The 25,433-nt window shown below is 57.3% G+C and overlaps 10 protein-coding genes across 10 annotated transcripts; 7 read left to right on the plus strand and 3 right to left on the minus strand.

Moving 5' to 3' along the window:
- Positions 1-19: 19 nt before the first annotated feature.
- SPSK_09284 (lipoic acid synthetase) lies at positions 20-1,354 on the plus strand (the record flags this gene model as incomplete). Its single annotated transcript, XM_016735860.1, has 1 exon — positions 20-1,354. The coding sequence occupies one exon, from the start codon at positions 20-22 to the stop codon at positions 1,352-1,354; it is 1,335 nt and encodes a 444-aa protein (XP_016588282.1).
- A 1,943-nt stretch (positions 1,355-3,297) lies between these two features.
- On the plus strand, positions 3,298-3,744 carry SPSK_09983 (uncharacterized protein; the record flags this gene model as incomplete). The annotated part of the gene is made up of 2 exons (XM_016736548.1): positions 3,298-3,396; positions 3,484-3,744. The coding sequence occupies 2 exons, from the start codon at positions 3,298-3,300 to the stop codon at positions 3,742-3,744; spliced, it is 360 nt and encodes a 119-aa protein (XP_016588283.1).
- Positions 3,745-3,777: 33 nt separating this feature from the next.
- Positions 3,778-4,270, plus strand: SPSK_09946 (vesicle-associated membrane protein 4; the record flags this gene model as incomplete). The annotated part of the gene is made up of 2 exons (XM_016736513.1): positions 3,778-3,795; positions 4,019-4,270. 2 exons carry the CDS (start codon positions 3,778-3,780, stop codon positions 4,268-4,270), a joined length of 270 nt encoding a protein of 89 aa, XP_016588284.1.
- Positions 4,271-5,934: 1,664 nt separating this feature from the next.
- Positions 5,935-8,830, plus strand: SPSK_08471 (N-acetyl-gamma-glutamyl-phosphate reductase; the record flags this gene model as incomplete). The annotated part of the gene is made up of 2 exons (XM_016735067.1): positions 5,935-8,719; positions 8,775-8,830. The coding sequence occupies 2 exons, from the start codon at positions 5,935-5,937 to the stop codon at positions 8,828-8,830; spliced, it is 2,841 nt and encodes a 946-aa protein (XP_016588285.1).
- Positions 8,831-9,268: 438 nt separating this feature from the next.
- On the minus strand, positions 9,269-9,585 carry SPSK_10097 (uncharacterized protein; the record flags this gene model as incomplete). Its single annotated transcript, XM_016736653.1, has 2 exons — positions 9,269-9,380; positions 9,425-9,585. 2 exons carry the CDS (start codon positions 9,583-9,585, stop codon positions 9,269-9,271), a joined length of 273 nt encoding a protein of 90 aa, XP_016588286.1.
- Positions 9,586-10,516: 931 nt separating this feature from the next.
- On the plus strand, positions 10,517-11,564 carry SPSK_09516 (Rho family, other; the record flags this gene model as incomplete). Its single annotated transcript, XM_016736088.1, has 5 exons — positions 10,517-10,569; positions 10,658-10,708; positions 10,812-10,861; positions 10,934-11,023; positions 11,104-11,564. The coding sequence occupies 5 exons, from the start codon at positions 10,517-10,519 to the stop codon at positions 11,562-11,564; spliced, it is 705 nt and encodes a 234-aa protein (XP_016588287.1).
- Positions 11,565-12,809: 1,245 nt separating this feature from the next.
- SPSK_10872 (ThiF family protein) lies at positions 12,810-14,709 on the plus strand (the record flags this gene model as incomplete). The annotated part of the gene is made up of 2 exons (XM_016737124.1): positions 12,810-13,992; positions 14,078-14,709. The coding sequence occupies 2 exons, from the start codon at positions 12,810-12,812 to the stop codon at positions 14,707-14,709; spliced, it is 1,815 nt and encodes a 604-aa protein (XP_016588288.1).
- A 191-nt stretch (positions 14,710-14,900) lies between these two features.
- SPSK_09183 (pre-mRNA-splicing factor cwc25) lies at positions 14,901-16,361 on the minus strand (the record flags this gene model as incomplete). Its single annotated transcript, XM_016735760.1, has 1 exon — positions 14,901-16,361. One exon carries the CDS (start codon positions 16,359-16,361, stop codon positions 14,901-14,903), a length of 1,461 nt encoding a protein of 486 aa, XP_016588289.1.
- A 491-nt stretch (positions 16,362-16,852) lies between these two features.
- Positions 16,853-18,394, plus strand: SPSK_09127 (COP9 signalosome complex subunit 2; the record flags this gene model as incomplete). Its single annotated transcript, XM_016735706.1, has 1 exon — positions 16,853-18,394. The coding sequence occupies one exon, from the start codon at positions 16,853-16,855 to the stop codon at positions 18,392-18,394; it is 1,542 nt and encodes a 513-aa protein (XP_016588290.1).
- A 653-nt stretch (positions 18,395-19,047) lies between these two features.
- Positions 19,048-24,204, minus strand: SPSK_08292 (uncharacterized protein; the record flags this gene model as incomplete). The annotated part of the gene is made up of 1 exon (XM_016734896.1): positions 19,048-24,204. The coding sequence occupies one exon, from the start codon at positions 24,202-24,204 to the stop codon at positions 19,048-19,050; it is 5,157 nt and encodes a 1,718-aa protein (XP_016588291.1).
- Positions 24,205-25,433: the final 1,229 nt, after the last annotated feature.

Raw genomic sequence — 25,433 nt, forward strand, 5'->3', positions numbered from 1 at the left:
CACACATACACACAACACGATGGCTTCTACGTTGCCAGCGGTGCGCCATTTTGGCACGCCGCTCCGGCGGTCTTTGGCACGCTCTCTCGCCGCATCCGCCCGTCGATCCTTTGCGACTGAGGCAAACCCGCCGACCTCTACAGTATCAACGACTTCCTCCTCCTCCCCCTCCTCCTCCTCCTCCTCTGCTTCTTCCGTCGGTGCCGGGGTCACCAAGCGCTCAAGGCCGACATACTTTAAAAACACGACCGTCGAGTCCTTTGCCACCTTTGTTGGCGGCCCCGCACCAGACGAGCCCCTGTCTGTCAACGCTGCCTATGAGCTGCAGACCGTCGAGGTCGGCCCAGCCGGTCGCAAGAAGAAGGTCACGCGCCTGCCGTCGTGGCTCAAGACCGACCTCCCCAACCCAGGATCCAATGAGAACCTCAAGAAGATCAAGAGTGACCTGCGTGGTCTGGGGCTGCACACCGTCTGCGAGGAGGCGCGCTGTCCCAACTTGAGCGAGTGCTGGGGCGGCTCGTCGCGGGCGGCGGCGACGGCCACCATTATGCTCATGGGCGATACCTGCACCCGCGGCTGCCGTTTCTGCAGCGTCAAGACCAACCGCGCCCCGGCACCGCTGGACCCGCACGAGCCGGAGAACACGGCCGAGGCGCTCGCGCGCTGGGGCCTGGGCTATGTTGTCCTGACGAGCGTCGACCGTGACGACCTGGCGGATGGTGGTGCGCACCACTTTGCCGAGACGATCCGGCGGATCAAGGCCAAGAAGTCGACGCTGCTCGTCGAGGCGCTCACGGGTGACTTCCGCGGCGATCTCGACATGGTGCAGGTTGTGGCCGAGAGCGGACTCGACGTCTACGCACACAACATTGAGACGGTCGAGGGCCTGACGCCGTACGTGCGCGACCGTCGTGCAACGTTCCGGCAGAGCCTCAAGGTGCTGGCGCACGCCAAAGAGGTGCGCGGCGGCGGCGTGGACACGCCCAACGGCCTGATCACAAAGACAAGCATCATGATGGGTCTGGGCGAGCAGGAGGACGAGGTGTGGGATGCGCTGCGGGAGCTGCGCAAGGCCAACGTGGATGTTGTTACGTTTGGGCAGTACATGCGGCCAACGAAGCGCCACCTCAAGGTCGAGCGGTACGTGACGCCCGACGAGTTTGAAATGTGGCGGCTGCGCGCTCTGGACATGGGCTTCTTGTACTGCGCGAGCGGCCCGTTGGTGAGGTCGTCGTACAAGGCCGGCGAGGCCTTTATCGAGAACGTGCTGCGGAAGCGCCAGGGCAGCGTGCAGTCCCTGTCGGCCACGCCTTCTGCTACGGCCACGGCGCTCGAGGACGAGAAGACGCTGTAGAATCTCTTTTCAAGTGTTGAGATGACCATAATATTGCTTCTGGTTTCAACACTACCAGACAGTGGCCCTTTCACCAATAGCAGTCTATTTTGTTCTTCTGTTTCTTGACGTTTTATATTTACGTTTGTATTTTATGATTGGAAGGCCTGGCGCATATTCATATTACACATCATTCTCAGAATTCAATTATTCCTGTCTATATATGTGTACCTATTCATTTAGGGCCACCGGCGGCAATTGACGTTTGAGTGTGAACTTGACATTGTCATCTTGCTCTAGCTGCTCGATGTACCTGGCGATCTCTTGATGATCCTTATCTGCGCCCGTGAAGACATTTGTCCGTTCGCTCTGTGAAGGCTCTACCAGAAAGCAAGCGGCTCAAGAAGCTGCCGTGTATGTCGTACTTGCAGGTATAAGTGTGTCCGCAGAAAAGCTGTCTGGCATGCAAGCTACCCAGTCGACGAACGGCATTTCTTTTGGGAGAGATCTCATGCGGAATGTAGCCTCGTCACTAAGTGGAGATCTGGGTACTTGTGATCCCACCAAAAACACACCAATATACAAGTATCGCACCCCTGTTAAAGCCTCGTGGGATTATCTCGACTGCACGACACCCGGGCCATCCGTTGCCATGCCGTATTTACCAATCGATTTTGTCTACTTCCTCCCTCTCCCCTACCCATTTGTCTTTCTGGTTTCTCATCCTCCACTCCCGTGCCCGGGCCGGTCTTGCTGCTGTCTTGACTGTCCTGTCGCTGGCTGGATTTTGTTGCAGGTTTGTTTCATCGTTCTTTTGGATTCTGCCGCATTTTACCGGGGCCGGCGCCCAAGGTACCAAAGGACATGACTATGTAATACTTTTTACTGAGTATGGGGAATCTCACCTCGTAAGAGAGTGAGATAGGCGGCTGTAATTTCAGCTCCAAGACCTTGGTATCGTCACAGCGATTTCTCGCACTCACGGAGTACTCTGTTTTGCGATTTCTTTTGCTCCTTTTCAATCCTGGACTTCTTCCGTGTTTCGCCCCAGGCGTTGAAAGAATGTTCTTTCCAGCCTTCCATCGCCTCGCGTGCAAAGCTTGTTAGCGAAGGCGATGAAACAGAAAACTGGCAATGTACCTTCTGTTGCCGTTCCTACAGAAAACTGCCTCTCAGCACTAGCGTGGGTACTTGCCGCGTATAGGTTGTGGCTGGGGCTGGCTGGCGCGGGCGACCTCTTTATCTTCTTCACTCGCACCTGCTGCCGTTTGTCCAGTTGACCGTCCAAGCGCGAGCGTAATAGTCGCTCTCTCTGTCCAAGGAAGGTGCAAATGGCCCAGCCGAGGCCTTGGTTTCGCTTGGCCTAGGTCGTCCCTGCCAGTTTCCTACAATGTCGTAAGATACGCAGTTGCTGGAAGCCTGTCCAAACTTGGCGCTAATGGCCAGGCCAGGGCGGCCTTCCAGCGCCCCAACCACTCATGTTTGTTTCTAAAACGGGCGGCGGCGAGTGCATTTAGTTTCAGCGGCGGGCGCGGCGACAGCGAACAGATCTTTCCAGGGCCCATCCGTCCCTGTTGCATCACTCTGTGGCTCCACACTCACGCGCCTTCCAGCGCTACAGCCCCTCTCACACGCTCACCAAGCCCCCGTTTTCTGACAAGTTCTATCGCTGTTGGGGTCCTCTACTCTCCCTGGCGTCTCCATTTGTACTCCCGTACCTTCCTTCTGTCATTCCTTCCACTTTCCCTCTTCCTAGTTCTCTTCTCCTGTCCACTTCCTTCTTTCCTTCTCTCCCCTTTCGTATTCTATTCTCTTCCCGATCCAACCAAAATACATCGCAACTCTGTTTTCGCATCTTTGCATCGCTCCCCCCTACATCTATTCTACCGACTTCGCTTTTTTGACCTTGTTCATCGGCCTCTCCCACTCCTAATTCTCCCACACCCACACCAAAACCACACAAGATGCCCGAGGACGCCCCTTATGACCCCTACATCCCCAGCGGCGAGGCCGCTCCCGCACAAGGCGCTGGTGGTGGATCGCGGACACAGGCGCTGCAAGCGGTAGGTTCTTTCATGTTTCTTTTCGATTGTGATTCTTGGTGAGACTTGCTTGTCAAATGAGGCTGCTCGCATTACCTGGAATCCTAGTGCGTGGTGACGTGCGGAAGCAACATGTGCGGCAACACCATCGATCCGGGCCACAACCTTGGCCGAACAATTCACACCACACGCTCTCCCAAACCAGTTCGCATACGCGTCGCCGTTGATGAAGTTGCTTGCTGGGACTGGCTTTTCGAAGCTTTCCGCACGACCCGCGTTCGTGGACTTGGCTGCACCGTCGGAGTTCACGGAATGAGCCGCCGGGCTAGCGAAATGCTGATGCCTGGTGACCCGATGCATCCGCGATGATGCCGCCATGCCCGGGAACGCCGACCTTTCGAGATGGAGATGATTTTCGACGTCGGTAGGATGGCGATGGCGATGGCGAGCAGTGGCTTTGATGAATTTTAATACGTCGCTCGTTCTCGCGTCGGCAACTCTCTTACAACGACAACATGGACCGTGCGCAAAGTACTTTTGCGATCTACAGCGATTTCCTGCCCGCGAAGCGGCCTCTTTGACAAGCCTATCTCGTCGCATACTGCTTAATAACATACTTAGAATGACTGCTAACTCGTTGTAGCAAATCGACGACACCGTTGGTGTGATGCGCGACAACATCAACAAGGTCTCCCAGCGCGGTGAGCGCCTCGATGCCCTGCAAGACAAGACTGACAACCTGGCCGTCTCCGCCCAGGGCTTCCGCCGTGGCGCCAACCGCGTGCGCAAGCAGATGTGGTGGAAGGACATGAAGATGCGCATGTGCCTGATTGCTGGTATCATCATTCTCATCCTGGTCATCGTTGTCCCGGCAGTCGTCGCCACGCGCAAGTAAAATGTTTCCACAATTACTTGTGCTTTTCGTTTTCGACACCGTCTCCGCCCTCTTCCATGTGTCGATCGTCTCGTCGCAAAGGCTTTGCTGCTTCGATACCCCCTGTCCACCCTCCAGCAGTAGACCGTTTGTGACGGCATCGGCGACGAACTGCGTTCCAACCCAACGAACGGATTGTCACAATCTGCTCCAAGGACATCATCGCCGGCTGCACGATTGGCGGCATGGAAGCTGGTTCTGGACGGTCACGCCTCATCACGAATGATCATTGCCTTTTTTGTTATATCTTTTACTGAGCGTTGGAAAGACTGCAACTACGGGAGCCGGGAATAAAAAGGAGCAGCTCGCCTCTCTACCCAATTTCAATCTCTGGTATCTTCTGGGTTGTCTTGGTTCTGTTTGTTTCGTACGTCTTGTACGATTTTCACTAGTTATTCTGTGCCTTATGCTCAACACCCCCGTTCTATCATGGTCGGTTTCGGTCGGTTTGTTATCTTGTCATCAACACACTAGTTTTGCTTTTATGTTTACCGCTACTTGGTCTTGGAGGTTAAGTTTTGGAGAGATGAGGTGTGGCACTATTCGCACCAGGCAATATTCTTGTCATCTCAAACCTTGACTTGCTTTCTCGATCGAGCAGTGGCAACACTCTGTATGTATGATGGCTGACAGGCGTTTACCCTCGTATTAATAAAGTCGTTACGTGTACGTCTTGTGCCCTTTAACCACAATTGTTGTTTTCTGCGCCGTGGCCGTAAGATCGTAGAAGTTGACCGTGATCCGACATATAACGGAGGATCCGCTCGGGATATGAATGATGCCTCAGAGGGGACCAAAGGACATTTCTAGCGCTGCTTCACCGACCAGGATAATATGGCCCACAGAGTAGGCCACGTAACTGCCTTGTTTTCAGTGTCGTGAGTTTTTTTATTTGTCTCTTTGGTAGTTCCTTTCAGCCTTGAATCCTTCTTAAAACTGGTGATAAACTGTACTGTCGTATTTTGTAAATAAAAGGTAAACGGTGAAGTCATGTGACAGGTCATGCGCCAAAAGGTAGCGAAATCGGTCTCCGAATTTTGTACCCTGATCGAATTTTTCTCAATCAAGCGGGCTATTTTTTTTTTTTTTTAGCCCCCATTATCCTATGACTGGTTTTAACGCTACGACAAGTGCCCCTCTTTGGCGCGCCCAGGCGCTCTCTTGCACCTTACCTGTAGTGGTCGTGGCTCATGTGCCTGGCCGGTCATTTTTTCATACTCTCGGTTGCCGGTCGCACTTTCCACCACCGATTGACTCCTCCTGCCCTGTTTCCGCTAGAGGTTGAATATCCCGCTCCTCGTTCCTTCTGTTTCCCTCCTCCTATTTCTCGCCGGTCTTCTCTCTTCCTCCCTCCCTCCTCCTCTTCTTTTGTTTTGGCCAGACATCGTCAACTGTCTGACCCCTTCGTCTTCCTGCTTATCCCCGTCTTTCTCGAGCCCCGCCCGCCATCAAGCAACCGGACCTGCCAGTCGGCCGAGAGGGCAGAGGATTTCCGCCTCCTCTGTCGCCCCCCACTCCGTCTTCTCCTACGTCCTTTTCCTCCTCCTCGATTCTTTTATGGTTGTCGCTTGACAATTGGTATAGTCTCTCTTAATCGCGTGCGCTCTCCTCTCGATTAGGCCGCCATGCTGTCCACTACCACTGTTGCCCTCCGGGCGGGCGCCCGCCGCTGCGTCCGATCCCGGCCTTCCTCCGTCTCGACTGCTGCCCTTCGTTCACACTCCTCGCTCTCGATCAAGCGCTCTTCCCTGGCGACCGTCAAGGCTGCCACTGCCTCGACGACCTCCTCATCTCAGCGCCGCGCCCTCTCGACGTCGTCCACCCGCCAGACCGACCTCAGCACCCGTGGTCTCATGATCCAGGCCCTCAGCTCCATTGGCTCCAAGCGCGAGGCCCAGCAGTACCTCTCACACTTTACGTCTGTCTCGTCTCAGAAGTTTGCTGTCATCAAGGTTGGCGGTGCCATTCTGACCGATTACCTCGACGAGCTGTGCGCCAGCTTGGCGTTCCTCTATCACGTCGGCCTGTACCCGGTTATTGTCCACGGTGCTGGTCCCCAGCTCAACAAGCTGCTCGAGGATGCCGGTATCGAGCCCCAGTTTGAGGAGGGCATCCGTGTTACGGACGGCCCTACGCTGGCCGTCGCCCGCAAGCTTTTCATGGAGGAGAACCTCAAGTTCACCCAGCGCCTCGAGGATTACGGCATCCACGCCCGCCCAATTACCTCTGGTGTCTTCTATGCCGACTACCTGAACCAGGAGAAGTGGGGCTTTGTGGGCAAGGTCAACCGCGTCGCCACGGACGTCGTCGAGGCCGCCATCAACAACCGCTTCCTGCCCGTCCTGACCTCGCTTGCCTGGACCGAGTCTGGACAGCTGCTGAACGTCAATGCGGACGTCGCTGCTGCCGAGCTGGCTCGCGCTCTGGAGCCGCTCAAGGTCGTCTACCTGTCCGAGAAGGGCGGCCTCTTTGACGGCGAGGGTGGCAAGATCTCGGCCATCAACCTAGACGAGGAGTTTGAGTGGTACATGGCCCAGTCGTGGTGCAAGTTCGGCACACGCCTCAAGATCAAGGAAATCAAGGATCTGCTCGATACGCTGCCTCGCGAGTCCAGTGTCGCCATCATCCGGCCCCAGGACCTGCACAAGGAGCTGTTCACCGACTCCGGTGCCGGTACTTTGATTCGCCGTGGTACCAAGCTGGCCTCGGCCAGCGACGTCACTGCCTTTTCCGACATTGAGCAGCTCAAGACGGTCCTGCTGCGTGACCGCGACGGCCCCAACGCCCGCCAGACCGTGGACACCTACGTCGAGTTCCTGCGCGAGAACCCGTTCCGCGCCTACTACGACGAGCAGATGAACGCTCTTGCTATTGCCTTCCCTCCCTCTGCCGACCGTCCATTTGCCACTCTGGCCACGCTGACGATCAGCAAGTCTGGCTGGCTGGGCAATGTCGCCGAGAACATCTTCACGGCCATCCGCAAGGACTTCCCCAAGTTGATCTGGACTGTCAACGAGAATGACGAGAATCTGACCTGGTTCTTTGACAAGGCCGACGGCAGCGTCGCCCGCAACGGCAATGTGCTTTTCTGGTACGGCGTCGAGGACGGCGACGAGATTGTCCAGGTCATGAAGGACTTCTCTGAGCACGGCCGCTCCATGCTGGGCGATGCGAACCTCGAGGCTCGTCTGCAGCGCGCCGCCGAGCGTGCCGGCAGCGACGGCGGTGCGGCGGCCGCGGTCAAGGCTGCCACCAACGCCGCCTTCCAGCAGTCTTCTCCCCTGCAGCAGCAGCAGGCCCGCGCCTTCTCTACTGCCGCCCCCCGCCCCGTCACCGCCTCCTCTTCCTTCTCTTCCTTCTCGACCTTCTCCTCTTCCCGCTTCTTCAGTCGCCGTACTACCGCCGCTGCCTTCCACACGTCACGGGCGAACCGCATCGACGAGGACACGACGAACCCCAACCCGCCACTTGGCAAGAAGAACGCCACCAACAGCCGAGCAGCCCGTGTTGCCCTGATCGGCGCTCGTGGTTACACGGGCCAGGCGCTGATTGCGCTGCTGAACGCGCACCCGCACCTGGACCTGACGCACGTCAGCTCGCGAGAGCTGGCGGGCCAAGAGCTCAAGGGCTATGATAAAAGCGCGATTACATACGAAAACCTGAGCCCCGAGGACATCCGCGAGATGGAGAGCCGCAACGAGGTCGACTGCTGGGTGATGGCTCTGCCCAACGGTGTGTGCAAGCCGTTTGTGGACGCCATCCAGGAGGCGCGCCGCGACACCGCCGGTGCGGACAAGAGCGTGATTGTCGATCTGTCGGCCGACTACCGCTTCGACAAGACGTGGACGTACGGTCTGCCGGAGCTGGTCAAGCGCGGCGAGATCCAGAACGCCAGCCTCATCTCGAACCCGGGCTGCTACGCGACAGCTGCTCAGCTGGGCATTGCGCCCTTGCTCGACAATCTCAGCGGCACGCCCGTCATCTTCGGCGTCAGCGGCTACTCGGGCGCGGGCACCAAGCCTTCGCCCAAGAACGACGTTGAGCTGCTGACGAACAACCTGATTCCCTACAGCCTGACGGACCACATCCACGAGCGCGAGATTAGCTACCAGCTTGGCTGCAACGTGGCGTTCACGCCCCACGTGGCCGTCTGGTTCCAGGGCATCCATCACACCATCCACATCCCGTTGAAGACGGCCATCACGTCACGCGACATTCGGCAAATCTACCAGGACCGCTACGCTGGCGAGAAGCTGGTTAAGGTGGTCGGAGAGGCGCCACTGGTCAAGTCGATCAGCGGCAAGCACGGTGTCGAGATTGGTGGTTTTGCGGTGCACTCGTCGGGCCGGCACGTTGTTGTCTGCGTGACGATCGACAACCTGCTGAAGGGTGCCGCTACGCAATGTTTGCGTAAGTTTCCTCTCACTCTGACCACAATATACATTACGCTTGCTGACCATTTTAGAAAACATGAACCTGGCCCTCGGCTACAACGAGTTTGAGGGCATCCCGGTGATGTAGACGACGACATGACCATTTAGAGCCACGATAGCGTGCGCGTAAGCAACGATATACCAAAAAGTAAAATGATGTCCGTCAAGGAGAGCAATTGTGTACATGTGCCATGTTTTTGTCTTTCTATTTTCATATTGTCATGTCTGTTGGGATGGAACCTTTTAAAACAAAACAATACATGGAAATGACGGACGGAGGGGCGTGGTAGGATTCATGTGTTTTTTTATACGCTGCATGGAGTTCCATTTTATTTAATTTCATTTAATAATTCCCCCGCCGATGATGTATTTCGTTCAGTATCCTTTGGTATCTTTCGATATAAAGGAGCACACAGTACGTCGCCTATGATGCTGAGTCGTGTCGTACCTCTGCCCGAAAAGGGAAAGAAGACGGTGTGGCAGTCCTGTGTTGCTCCTGCCACGCAACTAAGGACACATTCCACGTTCACCGCGCAACGTCGTGTGGGTGCAGGGGGGCCAATACCAATCTGCATTCGTTTCCGACCGTGTCCTTTTGGCCAGCAAACATAAGAACACGAAGGCGACCGCCCACTTTTCTGTGCAAATATGGAATAGTTGTTGTGTGCTGTGTGTAACTTACACGTCGCAGCCTGTGTATGGCGGATGCGCCACTGGAGGTACCTTCTGTATTTGGCGCTGTTTTGCCTGTGTTGGTCGCTCTTTCTCTTCGGTGTCGTTGACTGCTCGTCGTGCCTGCCGCAGGGTGCAATGACCCTGCATCTCGCCAGCGGGAAGGCGCATTCGCTATATTTAGGCGCGATGATTTGGGAATGGGGATCCCGTTGTCCTGTATGTGAGTGCCTGACTGCGTGCCGGCGTTGCCAGTAATACATACCTCGTTTTACAAGGCCCAATCAGCAAATTGTCTGGATAATGCTTCTTGGGCTTCTGTTCGATCTTCTTTGCCCCCTGGACTTCCTAGTGTCGATTTGCTGGTGGCTCCTTCTGTCTTGAACCATTGCTCAATTTCTGGACCGCCCCCTTTCCTGTTTGGGGAACGCGCATCCTTTTGCCTCGCTCCTGCCCGCCCAGCGCGGATGTCGTTGTTACTCAAACCCTCGCCTCTGGCGACAACGCCAGAGCCTGTTTCCTTGTCTTGTCCAGTTCATTTTAAATCTGCATTTTCCACTTCCCGACTCCCAGTCCATTTGCCATCCTCTCCATATTTTCCGGCCATCCTCTCGCCTCTCACCCACCCTTGTCAGGTGTCTCTTCTCGCTCCATTCTTTCTACGGCGTGTGAAGGTGTTTGTGCTCCGTGCTCCATACCTTACTTGTCAGTCTCTCCCTCCTCCAAGCATTTTGGCGGGCCGTAACGCCAATCCAAACAAACCTTGTCTCTAGTCGCCTCTTGTTTCTGCATCCCTTTCTCTTGTCTCGCGCTCTTTTCCGACTGCTCGTCTCGGCAGTCGCTCGTTGCCCTCTACTTGACTTCGCTCGCCATCTTCGCATTGTCGATTGTTGGGTTCGACAGCTACCGCTCGCCGACCACCACCACAACGCATCCCCCTCCGATCTTCTCCTTAAACGCGCTCGCGCGCATTCAGGAACGATCACCGCTTTCGTGATCCACGGTACCGAATCCTACCCTGCGACGAACATCTGGTTCTCTCTGACGACTTTGACCCGAATCTCTCGACAACCGCACCTCGCTCTTCCCTCACGTCGACACGATGCCGCTTCTGTGTGGTGGCTCCAAAACGGTGCAGCGCAAGCTGGTCTTGCTGTGAGTTGGATCGCGCCTCGGCAATGCTTGACGGCTGTGCAGACGACGGAAGATGCACTCGGAGATGCTGACAATGGCTTTCATACAGAGGCGATGGTGCTTGCGGCAAGACGTCATTGCTGAATGTCTTTACCAGAGGGTAAGCGACCGAACGCTCGCTTCCGACGGCTGCCCGCGCAGCTCCGTTTGATTCCACTACCTTTTCCGCCATGCTCACAATACTTTTTTTTCTTTTTCTCTAGCTACTTCCCGACTGTCTACGAGCCTACCGTCTTCGAGAACTACGTCCATGGTATGTTGGAGCACAACAGCGCAGAGCTTGTGGTCGTCGAAACGGACGAGGGCTAACGCGGGAACTGTGTAGACATCTTTGTGGATAATGTGCACATTGAGCTGTCGCTCTGGGACACAGCGGGCCAGGAGGAGTTTGACCGGTTACGCAGTCTGTCGTATGGTTAGTAATTTTTTTTGTATTGGTTACGAGTCCTGTCGCATGCTTTCCCGTGCTCCTCCTTACTGACGTTCCACACGCAGATGACACCGACCTTATTATGCTCTGCTACAGCGTCGACAGCAAAGACTCGCTCGAGAACGTTGAGTCCAAGTGGGTGGGCGAGATTGCCGACAACTGCCCTGGCGTCAAGCTTGTGCTGGTTGCCCTCAAGTGCGATCTGCGCGAGGGCGGCGACGAGGACGGTGACGATGCGGCAGCAACAGGCGGTGCCGCCAAGAGTGGCACGGACCCGGATGCGATCGCCAACGGTTCCGAGATTAGCCCTGCGGGCGCTGCCGGCGGCAACGGCGCAACGCGCGAGAAGAAGCCGATGATCAACTACGACCAGGGCCTCGAAGTCGCCCGCCGCATTAACGCGATGCGCTACCTCGAATGCTCGGCCATGCGCAACCGCGGCGTCAACGAGGCCTTCACGGAGGCGGCGCGTGTGGCGCTGAGCGTAAAGAAGGACCGGGAAGGCAGCAGCTGCACGATCATGTAAGGGAGGGAGACACTCGCGCCACCTTTCTGCCGAACTCTCTGGTTTCTTCTGTCTTGTGTTGTACATATACCTGTGTCCTGGGCCGCGTCTACCGGGGGGTGTCTTCGCTCTGCCCGCCCTTGCGTTGTACCCTTTTTGGATTATCGACTATCGCCCGTCTGCGGTCGCTCGCTCCGGGGCCGCCTCGCCCACTGTTTCCTGTCTCTGCTTTTTCCGCTGTGCCATCGGCCCTCGAGCCCTCGACGTTGGGCCGTGCTCTTCTTTCCTTGCACATAACGACTTCTTTCTCTTACACTCCAACATACATCATGCTTTCTTTTGTCCACCATCGGCCACTGTTTTTCGACACTTTCTTGGACACAGGTTTCTGTTCCGTCCTCTCCTGTTTTGGTTTCCCTCGAAATGCGTTGCCTTGCTATATTTCGCTTGGCAAACAAAAATTGTATACAAAATAGATGAGGGCCGAGCAAGAAGGACATCTGTGGTCGTGTCATGCGTCTCACTTGGCTGCTTGGTTCTTGTTGCTCCACGTCCTCACACGAGCTTCGGCGTTGTATTGTCTAGTTGCACTCCTGTGCCTTGTCTCTTTTGTTTCCTGTTATTGCGTCTTTCGTCACCCTCTTCTTCTTCTACTACCACCCTCTTTTGATTGTTTTTATAACGTTTTAATTTCAAAGTATTATGTCGACCTATTTTCCTTTTTTCAGTAAATGCTTGGTGCCTAGCTGCTTTATGTGTCTGTGTTCTTGAGAATGTGCTCTTCTTTCACCGGAACATGAATTTTTATTAAAGATAAATTAAATAAAGTGTCTATCGGAAAAGGTTCGAATCATTGCAGAACATTAACAACTTCCATATTCGTTGTGTTGATTCAGACTCGACTCCGCAACATAACAAGGCTGAGACGTGCCTTCCATCTGTTCCTGTTGTTAGAGCATTAGCGGTCGGCTCTGGCGCCCCTTCCCCACTGAAACTTTTTTTCTGCCTGCTTTCTGTCCTTCCTGTGAATTTTTGTTAGTGAGGGGCGCACATTCCGCCGTTAGCAGTGGCCGATGACGTGAGGGGACACTCCGTCTAAACGGAAGGCGCTTCAGATTTTGACCTACTGCTCCCATTTGGACATATCCACGGCACGCGACATTGTCTCAACACACGCTTTCCTGCAGCCATTGGCTCTTCACACCACGTCGAGCTCTTTTCTTTTGTCTCGTCTCTTTCAGTCTGTTTCCGCCCTCTGTTGGCCCCATGTCGTCGCTCCTGGCCCAGGCCAGCCACAGCCGGCCACTGCAGCTGGCGGCGACGGCGATTGTGTCGGGCGCGGTCGCCGTCGGCGTGCTCTTGGGCGTCCAGCACAACGTCCAGGCGTCACGGCTGCGTCGTCTGAAGCGGTCAGTCGCCAACGATGTGGCCGCGGAGGAAGCCGCGGAGGAAGCCGCGGAGGTGATTGGCGGCGAGACGGCTGCGTCTAGAAAGGCACAGGCCAACGGCGGCGTCGACCACAACGACCTCGGCGAGGTGGTTGAGACGGAAGACCCGGAAGAGCTGCGTGCCCTGGCCCTCGCCCGCCGCGCCCAGGCCGGCGACTACGCCGAAGAGGTCATTCTGGAGCAGCTGACGCGCAACCAGGCGTTCCTGACGCCCCAAGGGCTGCAGAACGTGCGCGATGCCGTCGTGGTGGTTGTTGGCTGCGGCGGGGTCGGCTCGCACTGCGCGGCCGCCCTCGCCCGCAGCGGCGTGGCACGCATCCGCCTCGTCGACTTTGACCAGGTGTCACTGAGCTCGCTCAACCGGCACGCCGTGGCGACGCTGGCCGACGTTGGCCGGCCCAAAGTGCGCGTCCTGTCGCGACGGCTGCTGGCCGTGGCGCCGTGGGTGCGGTTCGATTTGCGCGGTGAGAAGTTTGACAAGGCGTCGGCTGCGCGCCTCCTGGGCCCGTGGCGGGACGCGGACGTCGAGGGCGCGTCGGGCGCGAGGGCTGACAGTACCAAGGAGCGTCCCGTGTCGTTTATTGTCGACGCCATTGACAACATCGACACCAAGGTCGAGCTGCTGCGCTACTGCCACGAGCACAAGCTGCCTATTATCGCGTCCATGGGTGCCGGCACCAAAAGCGACCCGACCAAGGTGGTGGTCGGCGACATCGGGTCGAGTGCCGAGGACCGGCTGTCACGTGCAACGCGGCGGCGGCTCAAGCTGTTGGGCATCACGAGCGGCATTCCGGCCGTGTACTCGACGGAGCGCACAGAGACGGGCGACGGGAAGGCTGCGCTGCTGCCGCTGCCGGACGAGCAGTTTGCCAAAGGCAAAGATGCAGTGCGTGAGCTAGGTGCGCTGCCCGACTTTCGTGTGCGTATCCTGCCGGTGCTGGGCACGATGCCGGCGGTGTTTGGCTACACGCTGGCGAACCATATTCTCTTGGTCCTTTCTGGTGTGTTCACCTGCGTTCGATTCTTATTTTCTTTCTATTTTTTTTCCTCAATTTTCAAAAAAAGGACCCCATGCTGACAATATAGGCTACCCACACGACTATGCGGCCGTCAAGGGACGTGACAAGATGTACGATCAGATCCTGGCGGCTGTGCACGGCTTTGAGGAGAAGATGATACGTCATTTTGAAGAGGCCAGCAAGACCAAGACGGCGAATGGCGACACTGCCCTCACCGACGACAGCAACAGCAAAAAGGACAAGAAGAGCAAAAAGGACGAGAAAAAGACGACGCCGTATGATGCCAACTCCGCCGCGGTCGGCCTGCGCGTGCCCTTGACGTCGGCCGACGTGGCCTTTCTTGTCGAGGAAATCTACCGTGGCCGCAGTGCCGTTTCGGGTCTGCCCACGCGCACGACGCTTGTCCGCTGGCAGCTGCCACAACGCGCCCAGGGCGCCGACGGCATCGTCGAGTCCCTGCTGGACCGTGTGCACCCAGCGGCCGCAGACCTCGAAGGTGACATGCCCCTGCAGGCCGAGCAGAAGACGGCTCGCCTGCACCTGGGCGACCTTGTGTGCATGACGCGCGAAGAGGCCAGCCGGCACCAGGACCAGATCCTGTTCCAGGGCCAGCCGCTGTCGAGCCTGTACGACGAGGCCACGCTGGCGCGCATCGAGGCGCGGCGGCACGAGGCGGCCGAGTATGAGAAGTATAGGTAAAGCTCGTGGAGGATATGCACAAAAGTCCCGTTTACGTCATGATCGATTTTTCTTAAAAAAATTTTTTTTTTTTTGCATTAGAACCGTGTCCATACGATTTGATACCAAAAATTCCTAGTCTTCCGTTGACCCAAGCATGCTCTGCTCATGACCGAATAGTGCAAACGCCTGCCGTGATACCGTCCACCTTTCTAATCCTCGTCTCGCTGCAGTCCTTGCCGGCTGCGTCCCAGGCTCTCCGCGAGACCCATGTCGCCGACCTTTTTGCGCAAGTTGGTACTGAACGACGACGTCATGGCGCCTGCGCCCGTTCCCGCCCTCAGTTTGGCATCGTCGGCCCGCGCGCGGTCGTCGGCTTCCCGTGCAGCTGCCTCCTTGGCCTCGATCTCGGCGAGCCGTGTCTCGCGCTCTTTGGCGAGATCAGCTGCGTTGGCTTGCATCGCTGCCAGCTTGCGCGCGCGCTCGTCTGCGTCGCTGTTGTTGTTGCCGTTGCGGTATGGTGGTCGTCCGTTGTCCCGCCGATCACGGCCATTTCTGTCCTCGCGGTTGTCTCGGTGCGGCCGTGTGTCGCGGCCACCGTTTCGGTCCCCGTTTCGGTCCCCGTTTCGGTCCCCGTTGCGGTCAAGAGCTTCCCGTCGTGAAAACTCGCCATTGTCGTCTCTCTCTCCCCGTGGCCGCTCGCGTCTTGGTGGCGAGCGGGAGTGCGAACGTGATGGTGAGCGAGGACTCCGGTTTCGACGGTCGCGGCGGTCGCGTGGACTGCGATCTCGCCTCCTGTCCCGCGACCGGTCGCGCCCTCCATCGTCCCTCCGGCTCCCGTCCCTGTCCCTGTCTCTGTCGTCATAATTGCGGCGCGAGCTTCGCCGGTCGTCGTCTGGTGATTCCCGCCGGGCTCGTCTTGAGTCACGATCGCGTTCCCGGTCTCGGTCACGGTCTCGGTCCCGGTCTAGGTCACGGTCTCTCGAATCGTCGCGCCGCCGTCTCTTATGCCGCCGCTCGTCGTCATCGTCTCGGTGGCTGCTGCGATGGTGGCTGCTTCGGTGATGCGACCGTCGACTGCTGCTGCTGTGGCTGGTTCTTTTTCGGTCGCCGCTGTCGTCACCCGCCACGCCCATCGCCGCCATCAGCTGTCGCCGCCGGATCGGGTCGTTGACCATGGCCTCGTACGACTGTTGTTCCTGGCGCTTGATGGCGAGCAGCGGGTCTTCGCGGATTTTGGCGGCCATGTCGCGCGCCGATGCTGCCGTGGGCAGCGCGCCGGCCGCACCAACGGCCGACGGCGCGTCGAGTGACGCAAACCGGTCCGGTACTGCATTCTTCTCCAGTTGCTTGTGCTCGTCGCCTCGCAGCACCGCATCGATGCGTCGCTTGCCCAGCAAGAACGCCTCGGCCTCTTCCGTCACCATGCCGCCATTGTCCGTCGAGGGGCCCTGGTACATCCAGTCGACGCGGTCGACGCGCTTGGTGCCGCCGGCCGCCTCGAGCTGCCGTGTAATCTCCTCCTCCTGGCGCTCTTTGCGCAGCTCTTCGACGCGCTCATTGACCTTTTTGCGCTCGGCCAGCGCCGCCTGCTCGCTCTCCCATACTCGTCGCTGGTTCTTGAGGTTGACAACGTGCCAGCTCTTTTTCGTGTTGAGATCGCCGCTGCCCATGGTGATTGCAGGAAGGCCGTGATTGTCGAGATGGGGTTGTTGGGGGAAAAGAAAAAAGAAGGACGAGGCAAAAACAAGAGAAGGCTGGAAGAAATGCCTGTTTGGCAGTTGCCTCCCAGAAGCACGTGCACACGCTAAAAATGGGAGCAGGCTGAAAAGTGGCCCGTGCACCCATGACAGCGGGGCGCTCTTTCCAGGCGTCTACCTTGGCTACCCCAGTGGAGCTCTAGCCGCTTTCTGGAGCTTGGCTGCCCACTGTAGCAGTCCCCTCTTCTCAATCCCAACTTCCTTCCTTTCGACGCCGCTTCCTCTGGTTTGCATCTATCACGAACTTTTCGCACGACAACGTCCCCGGCCAGTTTCTTCCACGATACTTAGCCACGCTCTAGCCGCACCATTGCTACTGTTGTCCTCCTATCCATCTGACTTTCCCTCTCTCCTCGACTGTCGTACAATCCTTCCGTCTTACCCCACCCGCCTCTGTCGCCAACATGTCGGACGACGACTTCATGCAGGAGTCAGACGAGGAGGAATATGACTTCGAGTACGAGGACGACGAAGACGAGCCGGATGCGGGCGAGGTGACGATCGAGAACAAGTACTACAATGCAAAGCAGACGAAGCTGTCCGACCCAGACGAGGCCATTACCGAGTTCCTCGGCCTGCCGGAGCTCGAGACAGAAAAAGGCGACTGGGGCTTCAAGGGCCTCAAGCAGGCCATCAAGCTCGAGTTCCGGCTTGGGCGCTACGAGGAAGCCGTGTCCCACTACAAGGAGCTGCTGACCTACGTCAAGTCGGCCGTCACGCGCAACTACTCGGAAAAGTCCATCAACAACATGCTCGACTTTTTCGAGAAGACGTCGGCCGCGTCGGCCGCCGCCGGCGACAAGCGCGCCACCAACTTCATGGAAGCCTTTTACGAGCTGACGCTGACGTGCTTCCAGAGCACAAACAACGAGCGGCTGTGGCTCAAGACCAACATCAAGCAGGCCAAGCTGCTGCTGGACCGGCAGCGGTACGTCGACGTCATGAAGAAGCTGCGCGACCTGCACCGCGCCTGCCAGCGGCCCGACGGCTCCGACGACCCGTCCAAGGGCACGTACCTGCTCGAGATCTACGCCCTCGAGATCCAGATGTACGCCGAGCGCAAGAACAACAAGCAGCTCAAGCAGCTGTACCAGCGCGCGCTGACGGTGCGCTCGGCCGTGCCGCACCCCAAGATCATGGGCATCATCCGCGAGTGCGGCGGCAAGATGCACATGAGCGAGGAGAACTGGAAGGACGCCCAGAGCGACTTCTTCGAGTCGTTCCGCAACTACGACGAGGCCGGCTCGCTGCAGCGCATCCAGGTGCTCAAGTACCTGCTGCTGACCACCATGCTCATGCGCTCCAACATCAACCCCTTTGACTCGCAGGAGACCAAGCCCTACCGCAACGACCCGCGCATCGCCGCCATGACCGACCTCGTCGAGGCCTACCAGCACGACGACATCCACCGCTACGAGAACGTCCTGCACCGCAACCCCGACCTGCTGCAGGACGCCTTCATTGCCGAGAACATTGACGAGGTCACGCGGAACATGCGCACCAAGGCCGTCCTCAAGATCATCGCGCCCTACACCCGCTTGCGCACGCGCTGGATCGCCGAGCAGATCCGCATCAGCGACGCCGAGGTGCAGGACATTCTAGGCTTCTTGATCATCGACGGCCGCATCTCCGGCACCATTGATCAGCAGACCGGCATCCTCGAGCTGGCGTCCACGGTCGACGCCGACCGCGTCGAGGCCCTCGCCCAGCTGTCCGCGGCCATGGCGGGCCTCGCAGCCGCCATGTTCAACAGCACAGCGCTGTCGCTGCGCACAGCCGCCAACGACATTGTTGGTTTTGCTGGTTCCAGGAACCAGGGGCACAGCGGAAATACCGGCGCGGGCAGCTTCTTTCCAAGGACGCCGCAAGGTCAGCGGTCACGAGGGCTTCGGGGCCAGTTCCGATCGGCGGGCCTGGTAGACGATGGCAACTTTGGCGCTGCTTAGACGGCCTGGAGAGACTACTGCCGGTGTAACCCGGCGCATCCGCGTACCTTGTTTGAGCAAATCGTACGACACGGCGTCGGCCTGCAGATACAGCCGTTGGCCGTGTCGGGTCAGTGGCTGCTGCGATGCCACCGAGGTTACCGATTTCATTATGGAGCTGTTTGACTTAGAATAACGACAACGTGTTTTGAATTACAATGGCATCACAGCCTCTAAGATAGGACTTTGTAGCAGCAAGAAAGCGCTTGAGTATTGCAAAGGTATAATGTATTAAATAGGGAGCAAAGTATCCAATACGATTTTCAACGACAAAGAACAAGCGTTGCAAGAAAAGTGACTAGAAAACGACAAATGCAAAAGCAAAACCTCTTTGCAGAACGTGGTATTTCCCTCCATCACCGGTTTGGTATTCGCATTCCTGTCCATCCATTTCATCCGTGACGTGGCCGTCGTATTCATTTCCCCATGTCTTCCATAATATTGGTTGCCAAAACATAAGTAAATCGATAAATACGCACATTGAAAGAAATCAGAAATAAACAAAACAAGGCAGTAGACAATGTGCGAAAATAAAAAAAAGACAAAACAATCTGACAAAAGAAAGCATCGTAGATTAGAGAAAGAAGAAAGAGAGAACGCAAAGGCCGAGAGACCTAAAACTGCTCTTCCTGCGAGCGCACCAACTCGCACAGCGTGCGCAGGAACAGTGGGTCAATGGCACGCGCGGCCTCGGTGTTGAGCAGCGTGTTGCCCAGCTGCCCCGTCGTCAGCTTCATTGTGGCAACCAGCTGGCTGATGCAGGCGTGCAGGCCAGCGTGGAGGTCGCGCATCGACGCATCGGAAGCGGCGGTAGCCACTGCAGCAGCAGTAGCAGCGGCAACCGTAGCGGGGACTCCTTCGGTCGGGATGGGCACGTCCGCGGCCTCGTAAAACGGCTTGCTAATCTCGACCGACTTTGGTTTGGAATAGTTGTTGCTGTTGTTGTTGCCGCCGCTTATGCTGCCCGGCAGAGACTTCATAATCATCTTAGACGCCACAGCAGCACGGGTGGCACGGGCAGCAAAGGAATGGTCATTGGGATCAGCCGCTGAGGCTGCAGCAGCCTCAGCTGACTCCGAAATGGACTGGGCCATGCGGCGGCGCATCGAGTTGTAACGGCGGACCAAGCTGCTGCTGCGTAGTGACGTCGGCGACGAGAGCTCAGACGCACCACCCGAGGCTGTTGACGGCTTCTTGCCACGACCGTGGCCGTTGACGCTACTGGGACCGCCCATGCTGGCCGTCTCTGGCTCCAGAGTCTCGGTGATGCCCAAGAGGAGAGCAGCCTTGCGCGAGATCATGCGAGCGTCATCGTTGTTGTCGTGGGCGCTGTACCCGCGCGACGGCGGCCGCGACGACGACATGGACAGCAGGCGAGAGGATGTGTTGGCATTAAGGCGCATCTCGTCCAGTTCCTCGAGCGGCTGGTGCCGTGACCGCGTGCCATGGTCGCTCGACGAGGGACCATCATCCGACATGGCAGGGAGAGGCACGTCGGAGCCAACGTAGATACGAATCGTCTGACGACGCTGTTGCTGGGTTGTCTCAATCAGAGTCGCCGAGGAGGCCACCGTCGTCATGGTGTGGGAAGTCGTGACAGCATCACTCGAAGACGGTTGGGCGACACCAGGGACGACGCGAGCATCGACCCCCGCCGCAGCATCCTCGGACGCTGCTGAAGGCGGCGGCGGGCACAGGAGGCTAATGTAGTTGAAGGCAATAATGTGGGCATACAATGCTTCGCACAGATAGTCGGAGCCAGTGGGGAAGATGCGCTTCAGGGAGAGGAAGCTGGCCTTGCCCTGCTGGTCGCCTTCGCCGATGCCACCACTGGACATTGACATGAAGTTGTTCTCGGTGCGGCTACTGCCATGACGGCCAGTGGTTGACAGGCGCGGCATCGAAGGAGTCATGCTCGCGGTTGGAGACGCTGGGTACTCTTTGTTAGAGCTATCGTTGAGGCCGCCAATGTTGCTAGAGCTGTTTGACGACCGGAAGTTGGTAAACAGGTGCAAGTTGGGTGCGGCCGAGCGAGTGTTGTTGGCAATCTTCTTGGGCAGTTTCCAGAAGCGGTGCGATGAGTTCGATGCCAATGAAGGAGCCGTCATGGTCCGCGAGACGCCCGTCCCAAGGTCAAACGACATGCTAGTGGGCGACGTCGGCGACAGTGGCGGGATGCCGTGTGCCATGGACGTAGGGCTCGGAGGCAGGGTTCCCGGCGACTGGGGCGCCATCAGGAGACGGTACGTGCTGTCGGCATCGGTCTGGCTGCAACGGCGGACCTTGCGCGAGTAGGTGCGGATGGTCTGGATAGAGAAGCTCGACAGATTTAGCATAGTCTCAGGGAAGCAAGAGACAGAAACACGGAGCGTGTCGACGACTTCACGTGGCAGGGGAATGCCGACGGTGCCCGGTTGTGAGAAGAACTGAAGCGGGACGGGCTGGGCCTGCTGTAGAGCCGACTGTAGCTCGTACTGGCCCGTTGTGGCAGCGGCACTGGGGGACGCAGCTTCCGGTGCGGCTGCGTTGGGTGCTGTTCTTGGGCGGACATTTGGCGCCTCAATCGATTCGGGCACGACATCGCGTGCCTCGTCCGCATGCTGATCGTCGTCGTCGTAGATAGCCTCCCGCGTACGAGGGGCAGCAGAACGACTGTGTTGCTTCTGCTGCTGCTGCTGCTGTTCTTGTGCCAACTCGAGCTGGCTCTTCGACGCGTGCTCGATCCATGACTGCAGGTGCGACGAGGTCTCTTCAGGGTTCTCCACGAGAGCGGCCACGGACGCAATGACAGGGCGTTCGTGGAGCTCTGGTAGCGCGTCAAGCGGGCGGCCCGGTGACACCGACCGAATGGAGCGGACGGAGCGCGGCGGCTGCTTGGAAAAGGGCATCATGGTCGCCAGCATGATCTTGTCTTGGCCCTCGTCGTAGTTGTAGGCGCCCTCAAAGTCACCAAAGAGATCGGCGTCGTTTTCGGCCAGGTGCTTTTCGATTTCGCAGTCGTCGTCGTCGTCGTGGTCAGAAGCGGCACCTGTGTGATGGTCGCCGTCGCTGTCGTCGTCAAACTGGCTGACAAGGAGCGGCTCGACAAAAGGCTGTTTGCTCGCATCGTGGGTGTTGTCGCCAACGTTATCATTGACGCCACTGCGAGTAACGGAAAAGACTTCGCGACCACGGCGGATGAGGTGCTCACTTGGGGTGGACTTGTGGGCAGCCTTCTGAATGGGTGGCATGTCGAGAGGCGTGCGTGTCCGTGCAACGGGCTTGCGGTAGACGGTCTTCTCCAATAAGACAGGAGGCTCCTCAGGGTCGACAATGCTCTCTGTATCAAAGCGGCTGCGGCGTTCTGTGACGGCATAGTCAGGCCGCATCTGATATTGAGATGAGGAGCTCGTTCGGGGGCGGTCATTCAGTGCGTCGGCTCTCCTGCCACGAGGCGCTTCACTGAAAACAGACACGTCGCTAAAGGACAGGAAATGCCGAAGCTTGTGTTCATGGTTATGGTGAGCCTTGTTTTGTTGTTCAGAGTCGTGTTCCCGGATCGGCAAAGCTTTCCGATCCTGGTGGCTGAGGGAGGAGAGACGCTGGGGCACGTCGGTGAACGTTGATGATACTGGCTCACCCGGGATGATTAAAGCCTGAATCTTCTGGCCGTTCTGTTTCTCGGCGGCATGATCGTTGATCGCACGAAAATCGGTAGCAGGTGCACCGTTCATGGGGCCGACGGCCGTCTTGGGTCGCTGGGGAAGGCCTCCGAAGTTCACAGGCGAGATGACGATGCTTTTAGATTCGGCCGCGGAGTCGACATGGGGTACAGGGCGGTTGCTGCTGACACCGGTCGTGTTCTTGATGTCACTGTACGTCTCATCCTTGTCGGCGTCGGCGCCGTCGTTGTCATCGTCGTCGTCAAAACGCATCCAACTAGACTGTGAGACGGCACCTTCACGATTGTTCGACTTGTTGCGGCTCAGGGGCCAACCATATTCCTTGTCCTGGGCGCTCTTGACCTTGCTGGCGTTCTCCTCCTGAACGCCACTCGCCACGTCATCGCTGCCGTCCGATGTGTTGTCGGTGACGGCCTTGGTGCTACCGCGCCGGCTGGTGTCGAGGCTGAACTCGACGTGACGGTCGCCTGACGATGCGGTCGTGGCCACGGATTCGCGTTGCGACGAGCCAGCGAGGCCGCTCTTGGCATACTGGCCCAAGGCTGACGGCGTGGTGCGCGTCGATTGCGACGAGAAGCGGCACCCCGGACCGCCAGACGAGGTGACGGATGTGGCCATGGTGACGACCGACTGCTGGCGGCCACGCGGGCCTCCTCCTCCTCCTCCTCCGCCGCCAGCGATGCTGCTAGCACCGTCGTCGATGTCTGTGTTGGTGATGGCGGAGACGTTGGAGCGGTTCGAGTCGTGGCTGTAGCGGTGGTAGCCGTAGTTGTAGGAGTCGTAGAGACTACCGTAGCTATCGCGGTGGCCGTAGTTGCTGGGGGCGTCAACAGAGAGGTGATTCTGTTGCATCTGCTGCATCTGCTGCTTCTGCTGCTTCTGCTGGGGAAGGAGCGGCGTCGTATGTGCGGGAAGGTGCGTTTGAGTCTGCTGCGGAAGGTGCGATGGGGTGTCGTCGGTCTGCTCTTTCCGAACGCTGTCCCCTTTCTTGGTGGCCTTCGGCTGGCTTTGCTCCTTCTGTTCAAGGCGGGTGCTGTCCTCTTCCTTGTCCTTGTGGCTTGCCATGAGCTTCTGCTCCTGCTTCTGCTGGAGCATCAACTGTTTCTCCAGCAAGCTCTGCAGCTGCTGCTTCTCCTGCAGTTGCTGCTGGAGTTGTTGGAGTTGGCGGAGTTGTTTGAGCTGCTGCAGCTGTTTCCAGTGCTGGATCTGCTCGTCTTCCTGGTGCTGGACACGCTCGTGCATGGACTGTTGCGGCGCAGGCGACGACTTGGACTCACTTCCTTGTCCACCTCGACCTTGGCCACTGACACCCTCTCCTGGTCCTCCGTTTCGGCGCGACAAGCGAATGTTGGGCAACTCGAAGCTGTCAACACTGTCTGTGTCCCACTCGCCTGTGGTGTTGTGTCCCGGGTCTTGGTGGTGGGTGGCTGCAGCTGTGGAGTTCACACCCGTACCCGCAGCGTAACGAGGCACAGCTGACGAGGAGTATGAAGGCGAGCGCTGCTGCTTGGTTTTAGAGCGCGATATGGAAAAGACAGGTCCTGGGCTGTTGCCGCGGTCGCGGTCGTGGTCGACGATGCCGCCGGCCGTTGTTGGTCTTTGACTGAGGCGCGTATCTTCGACGTCATCAAAGTTGCTAAACTCTCCCCTGTGCTGGTGCTGGTATTGGGATTGGCGCAGATACGAGGCCAGATCGTTAGGGATGGCGTGCGTAGTCGATTTGGAACGGGCGTGGTGGTCCTGACGGGCCGGTTGGTTATGTGTATGATTTTGGCCGGAAGGCGCCGTTTTTCCAGGTAGAAAGTTGCGCGGGGACGACGTATAAGCGAGCGTGGCCGGGTTGCTGAGGCTGCTGAGGCTGTTGAGGTTGTTGAGTGCGCTCAGATTGCCGAGACTGTTCAAAATGCTGCTCGCCTCTTCGAGGCTCAGGTTGTTGAGCTTGTGGTTGAGCTGACCCAGGTCCAAGCCCAAGTCTTGGATGCTCTGGGACTCAAAAATGGCGTCCATGGGCCGCGGAGCACCGGAGGTCATTCGCTTCGACGGGAAGAGCGACTCGGTTGTTTCCAGGTCGAGCGCCAGGATCTCCGGGAAGTTGCACGCTGCGTCCATGACGAGCGTAGAGAAATAAGAGGACGGTGGGAGGGATAAGACGGAAGACAAGGAGTACCGTGAGCCAATGAATATGGCCGAGAAACGTGTTCACAAAGAGATAAACAAACCGTGACTCGTAGATGGCCTCAGGACGTGACGAGGTTTCGTTGTGTGCTATTCGTATATTTTGTGTTTGTCTGTGTACGTGTGCCTGTGTCTTGTGATAAGAGTCGTGGAGCATAAAGCGCAACGTTGTCTGGCTTGCAACTCCGTGTGTACTTCCAATGGGCTGTTGTGTCGGTTCAGGTCAAACACCGGAAGGAAGAAACAGTCGACAGATGGATAGGCAAGACGTTGCTGTCTCTCTGTCTGTCTCTATCTTTGTCTCTGTTTGTGACAGTTACACGCAGGCAGTGCAAAATTCCTTCCGAGAGCAAGCGAGACGAGCCCGGAGACGGAAATGAGCGACGACGAAACAAGTGATGTACGAGGTTCGACTGTTGCGCGAGATAAGCTCGTGGAACGGAGCGCAGGATGCTCGCGTAGAGGAGGACAAGAGAATCATGTAAAAGGCGGTGCAAAACACACGAGAACAATGAAAGTGTAGGACAAGACGAGAAAAGAAAAACAACAAAGAAAGTGAAATAAACTTCCGGGCCCGCCACGAGAGATCTCAGTCCGTCAATATTATATGGACCAGGACAAGAGTCAGGCGTGTTGTCTGGTTGTTAGCTGCAGGTATCGGGACGCATAAGGTGATGAAGCAAGAAATAAAAAATAAAGGGAGGTGCAACAAAATAGGAATAGAGATTGAGGAGCGAAAATAAGAGAGACAACAGAAAAGGGGAAAGGGAGGGCAAGGACGGAGAATAAGAGACACGAGAAACCGAACCGAGCGAGAGGATAGGACGAGTTAGAAGAGTAAAAAGAAATGAGAGAAACATGCAGAGGTACGCAAGAGACACGCGAAGAGGAGGGCGTGCAAAGTGCATGCAGGTGGGTGAAAACAAAAAAAATAACAAATAAAATAAAAAGGAACAAAAGCCACGCGAACGCCAGAGGAGACGTAAGTACGGTGTCAATTACGGTTAGCCGATAACTTAGAGTGATGTAAAACATGGATTAAGGAGACGATCGAGATACAAGAAACAGGACGAGCACAAGAAATAAACGAGACACAAAGGTATTATTCTCAAGAAGCGAAGCGAGGGCTAGAAGCCGTTGCAAGCTAAGGGACTAGGATCAAA

The sequence above is a fragment of the Sporothrix schenckii genome, assembly GCF_000961545.1.
Source record: "Sporothrix schenckii 1099-18 chromosome Unknown Cont44, whole genome shotgun sequence".
NCBI lineage: Eukaryota > Fungi > Ascomycota > Sordariomycetes > Ophiostomatales > Ophiostomataceae > Sporothrix > Sporothrix schenckii.